We start from the raw sequence: 13,243 nt of genomic DNA, 5'->3' as shown, positions 1-13,243 counted from the left end.
AAAATTAGAAAATTAACAAATTTTGCGGATCGTTCCATATTCTATTGAATTGTATCCCTTAATTAGTGTGCTGTGTGCGTCTCTCAGGGTGCCCATATAAAGGCAGGCATAAAGACTATATAAGATAATGTACGTGAACAAAACACGAAAGCAGGATCACATGTGGGTTGTCAGTGAGTGGTGGTAAATATATTTGTTCATGAGAACCAACGTTAAAAACGTATCCACACCATTAAAAATCTTGCTGTAAGGTTGTGAACAAGTAAATGTGAGCTACAATATTTTCTGGGAAATATAATATTTTAATATAAAAAATTGGCTACTTCTAAGTTTACTCATAACTTTTATTGTAGGAAAGGTGACCTCAAAGCTGCTTGACTACATCTCACAGTGGTAAGGTTCATGCTTTGTGGAAATTGTCAAGACTCAGTAGAATTCTATTGACAGATACAATTACATTTTCAGGTATTTATCAGATTCAGCAATTACAGAAGTACTCATTGAGCTTCATTGTTGGTTGGTTTTGTATTTCTTTGACATGAACTGGAGTTAAGGTAGCTTGATCTGCAGCCGTGCTCCAGTACTCAGTGCGGCTGCAGCTGGGCTAGGTCACACACCTGGGCAGAGAGGTTAGGAGAGGTGAGACTTGGTAATTGTGCAAACTAGTCACACCAGAAAAAAAACTTGGCCTTCGTTTAAAAATGTATTGGTATAAAACAATTCCATATACAGTTAATTCGGAAAGTATTCAGATCCCTTGACTTTTTCCACATTTTGTTACGTTACAGCTTTATGCTAAAATGTATTCATTTAAACATTTTCCTCAACAATCTACACACAATAACCCATACTGACAAAGCAAACACAAGTTTTTAGAAAATTGGCAAAACAACCTTATTTTCATAAGTATTCAGACCCTTTGCTATGAAACTCGAAATTGAGCTCATGTGCATCCTGTTTCCATTGATAATCTTAACGTTTCAACAACTTAATTGTAGTCCACCTGTGGTAAATTAAATTGATTGGACATGATTTGGAAAGGCACAAACCTGTCTATATAAGGTCACACAGTTAACAGTGCATGCCAGAGCAAAAGCTAAGCCATAAGGTCGAAGGAATTGTCTGTAGAGCTCCGAGACAGGATTGTGTCATGGCACAGATCTGGGAAAGGGTACCAAAACATTTCTGCAGCATTGAAGGTCTCCAAGAACACAGTGACCTCTGTCATTCTTAAGTGGAAGAAGTTTGGAACCACCAAGAGTCTTCCTAGAGCTGGCTGCCTGGTCAAACTGAGCAATCGGTGGAGAAGGGCCTTGGTCAGGGAGGTGATCAAGAACCCCATGGTCACTCTGACAGAGCTCTAGAGTTCCTCTGTGGAGATGGTTGTCTTTCTGGAAGGTTCTCCCATCTCTGCAGTACTCCACCAATCAGGCCTTTATGGTAGAGAGGCCAGACAGAAGCCACTCCTCAGTAAAAGGCACATGACAGACCGCTTGGAGTTTGCCAAAAGGCACCTAAAGACTCTCAGACCATGAGAAACAAGATTCTTTGGCTTAAATGCCAAGGGTCACGTCTGGAAGAAACCTGGCACAATCCCTACAGTGAAGCATTGTGGTGGCAGCATCATGCTGTGGGAATGTTTTTCAGCGGCAGGGACTGGGAGACTTGTCAGGATCGAAGGCAAAGATGAACGGAGCAAAGTACAGAGAGATTCTTGATGAAAACCTGCTCATAACCTCAGATTGGGGCGAAGGTCCACCTTCCAACAGGACAATGACCCTAAGCACACAGCCAAGAGAACGCAGGAGTGGCTTCCGGACAAGTCTCTGAATGTCCTTGAGTGGCCCAGCCAGAGCCCAGACTTGAACCCAATCTAACATATCTGGAGAGACCTGAAAATAGCTGTGCAGCAACGCTCCCCATGCAACCTAACAGAGCCTGAGAGGATCTGCAGAGAAGAATAGGAGAAACTCCCCAAATACAGGTGGGCCAAGCTTGTAGCGTCCTACCCAAGAAGACTCGAGGTTGTAATCGCCGCCAAAGGTGCTTCAACAAAGTAAAGGGTCTGAATACTTATGTAAATGTGATATTTACGTTAACATTTTTTAAATTAGCAACAATTGTTTTGTCATTATGGGGTACTGTGTGTAGTTTGATGTGGGGAATAAATAAACTTTTTCATAAAAAAATAAAAATAAAGCTGTAACCTAACAAAATGTGGGAAAAGTCAAGGGGCCTGAATACTTTCCAAAGGCACTGTAGTACAAAAATAGTGTAGACCAGCACTATTATTACAGATTGTAAATACTGCCGACCCTGACTGAAATTTCTGTGCCAATGGTTCTAATGTCCATCGGTTGGGAAAAGTAATTGTTGATATTATGGAATTGTTCACGTTCGGTTGGCCCATGAGCGTTACTTTATTCTGAATAGATACGTCTTTGTGTAGCATTCCCTTTAAATCAAAGTAATAGCAGTATATTCCTGATGAGGGTTACAGCTGGTGGGGTAAGGTTCTTAAAACCAAGTGAAATGATTATAAAAGTGTCCGGGCACTTCTACAGCATACCGCAATAAACATTTTGAATTAGGAGTAAAAAGTGTTAATGTATACAAACTTCAAAGGTTTATGTGTTTTTTATTTTGTGTATTACATGACTGAATCATACACTATTATCAATAGTGTATGATACTGTGACAAATACAGACAAAGCCTTCTGAGCAATCAACAAGAGGATATGAAGCGTCTTTCTTATATGGGGAAAACTTCTGACATATTGCCATTAGATATACATTGAACATCATCTCCTCTCTTCATTATACGTGTGTGTGTGTGTCTCGCTCTCTGATAGGCCTGTTGCGTGGCTGTGTGTTGTCACGTAGGGGTGTTACCCAGGCGACACTTGGCCATGTTAGTTCAGTTGCTCCCCTGTTCTCTGACAGATGCAGAAAGGGAAAAGAAAGCACTTTTGCCGACCCTCAGCTAACCCTCGAGACGACACGCATCACAAATACGCGACCACTCAAGATGACCCCGTTGGCACTGGTATGGACAACGGTGTGCTTGTGGAAAACAGGTAAAGGACCCCAATATCCTCTCTACCTACGGTCAACAAGTTATTTTCTGTTCAGGTCTCAGGAACAGCGTGAGGCCTACCTTGACAACTAGTGAGAGTCAGAATGTTAAGTGTATGCGTTATTGTTATTTACTTTTCATTCCATTTTTGCCAACGGTTGTTATTTCTGTCTAGACTTGTGTATTTTTGCAAGAAGGTTTCACACCAGGAAATGTTAAGAGAGTTAAAGGAGTTTGGATGAGGCCCCAGTGTTTTCTTTCTATGAAGTCCTTTAAAATATTTTGGTGATTTGAGTGATATGTTGTTTTAGTGATGATCGGATAAACGTCAATGAAAAACAGTAGGCCGGAGCCAAAAATGCACAGACCTTCAATAATTGTCATATCTCCAAAACATGACTGATATTCAAAGACAACCACTAGCTCTTCTTAAATCCAAACGAGAGCTCTGAAGTTGAGATATGTATACATATTTATCTGATGCATTGCATGTAAAGAAGCGAAGCGAAACAGTTTAGCATTGTCTCGCGCAACGTTTGCCTCAGAATGTCACCTTTATAGATAAGTCTCTCTTCTAACCTTTCTGTTGTGTTGCTACATGTCATGGTTCCAAGGTGCCATAATTTAACATTTCCATTCTTGCAAAATTATTGGTTTGAACACAGTGTTTGTGTCTGTATCCCTCCACCACTTCAGGTTTTTTGCTTCATTTTAGATGGAACAATCTCGACCCTTTATCTCATTCTGTCTCGCTTGATGTATTTCTGGTGAAGTGTACCTGTCGTAAATAAACCGGTTTCAATAACACTGTTGAAAAGCACAATCATTTATTTACAGTGAAGCACAAGCAAACAATGTTTCAATCCTGTAAAATAAAAATGTCAGGTAAAAATATTGTAAGAGCATACCAGTGTTACGGACATCCGTCATGTCTTCTTATCATTGTGATCTCTGTCCAGCATGCACAAATGACAATAGGACCTTATTCCATCAGTATTGTTTGTCTTCTTTGATGTGGCGACAGTTTGTCCAGCCAAACTAAACCCCCATTCACTTCTCCTTTTCCAGTGTACAGCCTGACACCAACCGAGTCCCACTTCGTCCGCTACCCCACTATCGACGACACAGAGGTCCTCACCTGTGAGTGTTCCAGCCGCTCCTGCCAGACAGTCTTTTGGTTCCGCACACACCACAACAGCTCCGGCTTCCAGTTCCTTCTCAGCGTCAACAATGCTGACCGGTATTTCCACGGACCCGGGGTGGATGAACACCGGTTCAAGGCCAGTAAAAGGGACATGGGGAGCAAGGTGGCTTTCACACTGCGCATCACTCAAATAAAGGCAGAGGACGCAGGGTTGTACTCCTGTATGCTCCAGAACCAGAAAGAGAACGAGTTGTGGAGGCCAGGAGTTCTTCTCAGACCCGGAGGTGAGAGGAAGCCATTACTCTGCACGGCACTGACGCTTCCCATTCTTCATATGACTGATTAGAGATGAGAAGATTTCCTGAATGAATCCAGAATTCCTACATTTCCCTCCTAGAACTCACTCACATCTGCCGTATTATATTTAGAATGACCCGAGAACACAGCAGTTTCCTGATTTTCCATGTTCTTCCGAAACAGTTCAACCTTTGATTCAGATTTCGCTTCGTGTCCCTTCAGAGCTGGGTTGGAATTCATGACCAAATATTGTGAAGTCAGAACGTCAGTGCGGAATTCAGCCTTGTTATAAAAAAATAAAAGCAATTAGAAGTTTCCCTTGCGCCAGTTGCAGATCTGTCTCTTGAGTTACCATCCTTAAGCTTCTTCATCTGTCCAAATCTCTCCATTATGTTTTGTTTATTTTGTTTCTCTCACAGTGTGTCTCGTACGTTGTCTATTTTTGTGTCCCACCAGAAACTCGCCCAACATTAACCCCTCTCACGAAGCCCAAGCCCAAGCCCGCTGGAATCCCAACCGGCCGCTGCACCAAAAGGAACTATCAAACCCCGGAAGGTGAGGTTCATAACTTTTAACAAGTCTGTCTAATAAGTTGTTTGTTGTCTGCGTAACAAGTTGAATGTGTTTCAGGTTACTTTTTGTATATCTAGTTAAGTTACAACTGGTTGTATGTTGTGTTACAAGCTGCTAAAACACTGTAACAGTGTATTGAATTGGGTTCCAGGCTGTGGCTCCAAGGTTCTGTGGCCGTTGGTCGGAGTACTCCTCACCCTGGCTGTGGCTTTGATCTACACACTGTACTACTTCAGCCGTGAGTGTCTTTTCGCCTTGCTTACCTGCCGGTGAAGCAATATAGCAGAACCACCCAGCTCCAGTGCTGTTTGTAATTAGTATTGTCAATTGTCAAAGACACTGCTCACGCAGGGCCTAATCCTTACTTGAGATGTAAACTGTGTATTGATGTCAATGGAATATTTGCGGGAAAACTTGAGTTACGTAGATATCAAATTATAAATGAAGCCCGACCAGGGACAAACAACATTTTAACCTGCAACATTTCACGTTTGACAAGGGAAAGACAATAAAGTGCATTATTTTGGGAGTAAGCAACAACATCGTAATTGATATATTCTGTGTGGGATATCAGTATACCTGCTGCTCCTATGGGGTTGAATGGGGGAGACAGTAATATATTCATGTTTATGACCGTTAGTATGCTGTTGTTCTGAATTAATTTTGTGTGTGTGTGTGTTGCAGGACTACCCAAAAAGTGTCGACATCAGTTTGCCAAGTAAGTTCCATGTGTAAACTTCACAACCCTGTGATTTCTTCTCCTCCTCTCCCCTTTTCTCACAACACAATAAAATATCTCTAACTGCTTCTGTATCGATCTCTGTGACTTACTCTTTGACTCTTTGATCTGAGCCTGTATTCATAAAGCGTCAGAGTAGGATCAGTTTAGCCTTTTAGATCACAGTGAGTACGATTCCATGGGCGGCGGGGACCTGATCCTATACTCTGAGATGTTTTGTGAATACAGGTCCTGGTCACGCTTCTATTCTCTCATTTTCTGTGATCGATCTGACTTTCTCTATAATTGAGACAATCTTTGTCCCTGTATTCATCTCTGTGTAGTTGACTCTCTTTGACTGTTTGTATCTGCCTCACAGGAAAAGACCATTGAAGTAAGACAGAGAGCCCACACTGCAGACTGAGACAGTGCTGTATGTGTCCTTGGATCTCCTTCCAGGAATCCAATTCGAGTGAATCTGAAGACAGTTTTATTAGCATGTCACTTTTCTATTCTTTGTTCATTACAGCAATGAACTTACCTGAAAATGCAACTGTCTAAAAGGAAACTCTTAGGATGCTGTCCACACTGTTAATGCCTCTGGCTATGGTTTTCTAATTAAGTGGATGTATTTAACAGAAGACATTTTTATGAACCGGAATTACTCTCTTATGTGCTAGTATACCACCAATGCAGCTTTTAATAGATAAATATAATACATTACTTGTAAATACGTGCATACTGTATATCTATTGTTTTGTGTTTGCCATGCATTGCCCATCTGGAACAACAATACCATGGTTTGCCTAATGATATTTGGAAAATTTTTACTTTCAATAGAGTCAAAGCAATATGAAGCATTGTATTCTGGTTCAGTAGCCTAATGTGTTTATTGTCTGTGTGCATCATGTGTTGATGAATAAAATCGTTTTTTTATCATTCATTACTTCATGTCCATTTACTGTCATCTTATCATAGGGACCAGAGCGAGGTGTGTGTGTGTGTGTGTGTGTGTGTGTGTGTGTGTGTGTGTGTGTGTGTGTGTGTGTGTGTGTGTGTGTGTGTGTGTGTGTGTGTGTGTGTGTGTGTGTGTGTGTGTGTGTGTGTGTGTGTGTGTGTGTGTGTGTGTGTGTGTGTGTGTGTGTGTGTGTGTGTGTGTGTGTGTGTGTGTGATTTCCTTGGTTAACTGTTGAGTGGGAGACTTTTAATCTGACTGTGCGTTTAAACGCAGAAACATAATCAAGCCTGCTCCACCATTACACTTCATATTGCATTGAACAGAAAGCAGAGACATGTAACACACTATATAAAAGCTGTCTTTCTTGATGTCAACCACAATATTAGTGTATATATATAATAAACACAACGATAAGGCTTGTATGAAACAGCATGCACACCTGCAGCAAAAACATCTGTCTTCCGTGGTTCTTCAGGTCTCAGCGAGTGAACAAGACCTTTTCCTGTGTGACAGAAAGAGAGGGCACGAGAAAGAGAGAGGAGAGAGAGCACTGTGCACATTGAGATGCTATCACTCTTTCTCTCTCTTTGTTCTTTCAACTTTGAGCCCCTCTTCTTGACGCTGAAACAAAACAACCACAGAGCGACCACAGAGCCCGCCACAAGCAGAGACAGAAAGGGAGGGAGGAAAAGTGAGAGAAAACACTGTCGTCAGACATGATAAAACCCTCAACTTTATTAAAACTCCTCTCATTGTGTTGTGTCTCATATTATTTATTTCATTTGATATTGTGTCATGACAAAACAAATGGGAAAAGTTGACTGCAGTGGTTGAGATGGTGGAAGATAAGTGGGCATCAGAAAAGTACACAGAATTTCAGTTCATTGTTACACTTTATTTTACAGAGGTTTTATCTAATCACTTTGTAATAATTAGGGTAACCTGGGGTAACTAGCCACCTGGGGTAACCAATTTTTTCCCCCAACACATTCCCTGGTTGCTGTCACGGATCCCTCCGGAACTTTCATCACACACACCTGTCCTCTATTCCGACTGATTAGTATTTGTATATATGTGCCCTTTGTTCACCATGGTGCTGTCTATTATTGTTACAATGTCCGTTGGTGCGTGTGAGTACCCGTGCTGTGTGTTTTGGCTTTCGTGCCATTGTGTATTGCGCAGATGATTACAGGTCTCGTCCCTTGTGTTAATCATTGTACTGTACGCGTATGTTCATTATTCAAGGTACTCCTCGCTCTTTTGTTTGGATTTCAACCCTTTGTTTTTTGTACAGTGTTTGTTTCGTCTTCGTCCCCGTGCCTTTACACGGCACGCCGTAATTTGTGTACAATAAAAACCCTTATTACGCATTCCTGCGCCTGTCTCCCAAATCATTGTTACCAACGTAACAGTTGCCACTATTGTTCAACTAAAAATGTTATCTGTCTCATTTAAGTCACTTTAACAAACAATTCTTAGGTAAATGTATAAAATATTTCATAATTTAGATAAAGTTATATATATAATCTGACTAAGTTAGATCTATAAACTTGTGTATAGATACAGTATATACCATTAGGGGAGCCTAAAGATAAATAATCCACTTGTTTAGAGATACAAATATTTATCAATTTTTAATAAAGCAGTAAAATCTAAGGTGAGAATGTTGGGGGTAACTGGCCCCCCCTCCAATGGAGCATCTTGCCCGCCCGGAAATCCAATGCAAGTGAATGGTGCCTAAACTAGCATTTACCAAATCATCTACAAGTAAATTAATTGAGTTACACAGTCCTTTTTTATACTTTACGATGACTTGGACATGGTTTGTCGCGAGGCATCTTACATGGCACTAGTTACCCCATGTTACCCTACTCATTGTTTTTTTAAAGATGAATTGAAAAAAGCATCACTATGTATTTGGTAGCCTATAGTTGACAAACGATGTTTCTTTGTCATAGGTAACAGAACAAAAGTACCCATTGATACTATATTAAATACATAGGAAAACACTTTATTTTACAGTCCTGGTAAACACCAGTGGAAACAGTACTATCAAATTAACATTACTCATTTCACTTGCCCTAAATCAAGCATTCTATGTTCTTGCTCTGCACATATCAACATGTTCCAATTTAGTGCACATGTTCACAACAGCCAATACATCTATCTGGAATGGTATTTGGTTATCCTAAAGAGAGATGTACTGAACATGTATTAGAATAAAAAATATATACAAAGAATAGTAATCACTTGGGAAAAAATATATCAATGATTGTTACGGAAGCATATACAGTAAAAACTATCATTGAAAAGTAATCCTATGTTTTAATATATGGTATCTGTATGAGCATAGTAAAAAATAACTTATATCACTTTTATAAATATCCACTTCAACAAACACACATTAGCCTATGAATGTAATGTGTAATAAGGATTATATGAAAAAACAATAGTACTCCTAAAATTCTTCTTCTCTTTTATGTTTTTGAAAGATATCAAATCAAATCAAACTTTATTTATCACATGCGCCGAATACAAGTGTAGACCTTACCGTGAAATGCTTACTTATACAAGCCATTAACCAACAGTGCAGTTCAAGAAGAGTTAAGAAAATATTTACCTAATAAACTAAAGTAAAAAAATTATAAAAAGTAACACAATAAAATAACAATGCTATATACAGGGGGTACCGGTACCGAGTCAGTGTGCGGGGGTACAGTTTAGTTGAGGTAATTTGTACATGTAGGTAGCGGTGAAGTGACTATACATAGATAATAAACAGTGAGTAGCAGCAGTGTACAAAATAAATGGAGGGGGGGGGGGGGTCAATGTAAATAGTCCGGTGGCCATTTGATTAATTGTTCAGTCGTCTTATGTCTTTGGGTAGAAGCTGTTAAGGAGTATTTTGGTCTTAGACTTGGCACTCCGGTACCGCTTCCCGTTCGGTAGCAGAGAAAACAGTCTATGACAATTTTATGGTCTTTCTTCTTATTTGACGAGAAAATGAAACAACCAAACATAGCTTTTTATGATAAAAACAATAGTACTATATTTTAGTTTAAAAAGTATATGTTTAAACCTTTGCACAAAATATTATGTAAGTATTGCTGAAGATATTGTTGTTCATCTAGTCTCATAATGTTTAGTATTTGTAGTCTCAGTTGTAGATTGTCCTTCTGACAGTAGCCATAATAGTAAACTTGGGCACATCCATTTCTGTTACGTTTTCTATTGTTACACCAAAGAGCAATCTACAGCAATGGCAAGAACCACATGTATTTATATTTGTCATTGTTTAGTTTTTCCCTTATAATGTGCATATAGCCTACACCACAGTCCCTGTGCATATTTGGTCAAATACTTTACCGAACATTTTTCATTTATGATCACTCGGCCATGGCCTGGTTATGAACTGTACGAAACATTGAAATATAGTTGACTATACACAGTGATTAATTCAACAGTGCTAGACAAAGCATTTGACAAAACATTTGACAAAACATTTGAATTAAGTGCTGTATACAGTTTACATTTACATTTTTGTCCTAAACAAAATGTATTTAACTAATGTAGCCTTAGTTAATTTACAATGGACAGATAATATACTTGATCCCTATTGTCTTACACATTGTCCTATTGTCTTACACATTGTCCTATTTTTTTTTTTTTTACACATTGTCCTATTGTTTTACACATTGTCCTATTGTCTTACACATTGTCCTATTGTCTTACACATTGTCCTATTGTCTTACACACTGTCCTATTGTCTTACACATTGTCCTATTGTTTTACACATTGTCCTATTGTCTTACACATTGTCCTATTGTCTTACACATTGTCCTATTGTCTTACATATTGTCCTATTGTCTTACAAATTGTCCTATTGTCTTAAAAATAGCCAATTCCATATACTTTTTTGGGGGGTTACACATCTGCGAGTGTATACTTGCGTAGGTGCATGTACGTGTGTACATAGGCTGAAAGTATGTGTCCTTTTGTAGGCCTGCATAGGACAAAGGCAAAGCAGATAGCAAGCTACTGCTCCGTGTCAGCTGTCATGGGCAGCTTAGTTGTTTTGGAGAAGGAGGTCCTTTCTGTGTCCATAAGTGTCCAGATATCTGTGTCCTTTGAGTTGCTTGAATCCTTCTCAACTGTGATGGGATTTGTTGATTCAAACAAGGTATTTAAAATCTGTCTGTCTGTTTGTCTAGTCAGCCATGGCTACTTACTGTACGCTGAGTTCACCCAACTGAAGCTTCTCCATCTCTTCCCTTCCCACAATCCATAGCGCCCCTATAAGGGCAGGGGAAATGATCCTAATACTGCTTTTGTTGCATCTCCAATGACGGGAGCCTTCTTCTGACTACATGTCAATGGCACGTTACTCACACTCTCCATTTGTCTAATGTGGTGCTTGGTGCTAAATGTTCAGGGAACTCTCTTTCTCACCGGCATCCCCCGGTCATCCCTCCCCCCCACATACACACACAGTGTTTGGGGTCAGAGAGCCCTCGGTGTGACTAAGACAGGGAAGCCCAGGTGGGGGTAGACAGAAAGCACCATGGATGGTTAGGTGAGTCAATGCAGATACAGAGGAATGGAAACTGGCTAACTGTCAGGGCCCCTCTTTCTGTCTGACTGGCTCTTCCTGGACACCCACCTTCTAACTGCAGAACACACCAACACAATCCCCCCTGCTGACTGAAAAGGTTATGAGTTATTGTCTCAGTACTCAGTATTAGGCAATGGCATACAACATGACATTCAGATTTGGGTTACTATAGTATAATCTAAAGTAAGTAAAAGTGCTCTTTCCTTTTCCAAAGTAAAGGAAGGGCATGAGTTGACACACGCTGTTATTGCAACATGAACAAGACGAGAGGAGCACTTCATCTCTGAAATGGAAACTCAAATGGATGTGTTTTTACGCCCACAGCTGCAGGTCTAGTGAAGATTGCTTCATATTGAAGATACAATGCATTTGGAAAGTATTCAGACCCCTTGATTTTTTCCACATTTTGTTACATTACAGCCTTATTCTAAAATGGATTCAATAGTTTTTTTTTCACTCATCGATCGACATACAATACCCCATAATGACAAATTAAAAACAGGTTTTTAGAAAATGTTGCCAATGTATACATTTACATAAGTATTCAGACCCATTACTCAATACTTTATTGAAGCACCTTTGGCAGCGATTACAGCCTGGAGTCTTCTTGGGTACGACGCTACAAGCGTGGCACACCTGTATTTGAGGAGTTTCTCCCATTCTTCTCTGCAGATCCTCTCAAGCTCTGTGAGGTTGGATGGGGAGCATCGCTGCACAGCTATTTTCAGGTCTCTCCAGAGATTTTTGATTGGGTTCAAGTCCAGGCCACTCAAGGACATTTAGAGACTTTCACCGAGCCACTCCTGCATTGTCTTGGCTGTGTGCTTAGGGTCGTTGTCCTGTTGGAAGGTGAACCTTCGCCCCATTTTGAGGTCCTGAGCACTCTGAGCAGGTTTTCATCAAGGATCTCTCTGTACTTTAATCAGTTCATCTTTCCCTCGATCCTGACTAGTCTCCCAGTCCCTTCCGCTGAAAAACATCCGCACAGCATGATGCTGCCACCACCATGCTTCACCGTAGGGATGGTGCCAGGTTTCCTCCAAGCCAAAGTGTTCAATATTGGTTTCATCAGACCAGAGAATCTTGTTTCTCATGGTCTGAGAGTCCTTTAGTTGCCTTTTGGCAAACTCCAAGAGGGCTGTCATGTGCCTTTTACTGAGGAGTGGCTTCTGTCTGGCCTCTCTACCATAAAGGTAGAGAGTGCTGCAGAGATGGTTGTCCTTCTGGAAGGTTCTCTCATCTCCACAGAGGAACTCTGGAGCTCTGTCAGAGTGACCATCGGGTTCTTGGTCACCTCCCTGACCAAGGCCATTCTGCCCCGATTGCTTGATTGCTCAATTCCTTCGACCTCATGGTTTGGTTTTTGCTCTGACATGCATTGTCAACTGTGGGACCTTATATAAACAGGTGTGTGCCTTTCCAAATCACGTCCAATCAATTGAATGTACCACAGGTGGACTCCAATCAAGTCGTAGAAACATCTCAAGGATGATCAATGGAAACAGGATACACCTGAGTTCAATTTCGAGTCTCATAGCAAAAAGTCTGAATACTTATGTAAATAAGGCGTTTCTGTTTTTAATTTGTAATAAATTTGAAAAAATGTCAAAAACCATTATGGGGTATTGTGTGTAGATTGATGAGGATTGTTTTTTCTTTGTCCATTTTAGAATAAGGCTGTAACACAACAAAATGTGGAAAAAGTCAAGGGGTCTGAATACTTTCCGAATACACTGTATGTATTGATGCTAAAGTCATGTTTCCACACTTTTACAGGATGTATAGGCTACAGCGTTGCGCCACAGGTGATGTCACTTGGCTGATCGCATGAGTTGGTTTCTGAAGCCTACATTCTTCCGGTAAGT

General features: G+C 40.4%; 1 protein-coding gene across 1 annotated transcript; it reads left to right on the top strand.

Moving 5' to 3' along the window:
* The first annotated feature begins 2,819 nt into the window (after positions 1 to 2,819).
* On the top strand, positions 2,820 to 6,749 carry LOC139564510 (T-cell surface glycoprotein CD8 beta chain-like). The gene is made up of 6 exons (XM_071384098.1): positions 2,820 to 3,077; positions 4,145 to 4,504; positions 4,974 to 5,072; positions 5,242 to 5,328; positions 5,775 to 5,808; positions 6,188 to 6,749. The coding sequence occupies exons 1-6, from the start codon at positions 3,029 to 3,031 to the stop codon at positions 6,204 to 6,206; spliced, it is 648 nt and encodes a 215-aa protein (XP_071240199.1). The 5' UTR covers positions 2,820 to 3,028; the 3' UTR covers positions 6,207 to 6,749.
* Positions 6,750 to 13,243: the final 6,494 nt, after the last annotated feature.

Source organism: Salvelinus alpinus, chromosome 2 (genome assembly GCF_045679555.1).
Source record: "Salvelinus alpinus chromosome 2, SLU_Salpinus.1, whole genome shotgun sequence".
Classification (NCBI taxonomy): Eukaryota; Metazoa; Chordata; class Actinopteri; order Salmoniformes; family Salmonidae; genus Salvelinus; species Salvelinus alpinus.
This window is presented reverse-complemented; position numbering and strand designations above follow the sequence as displayed.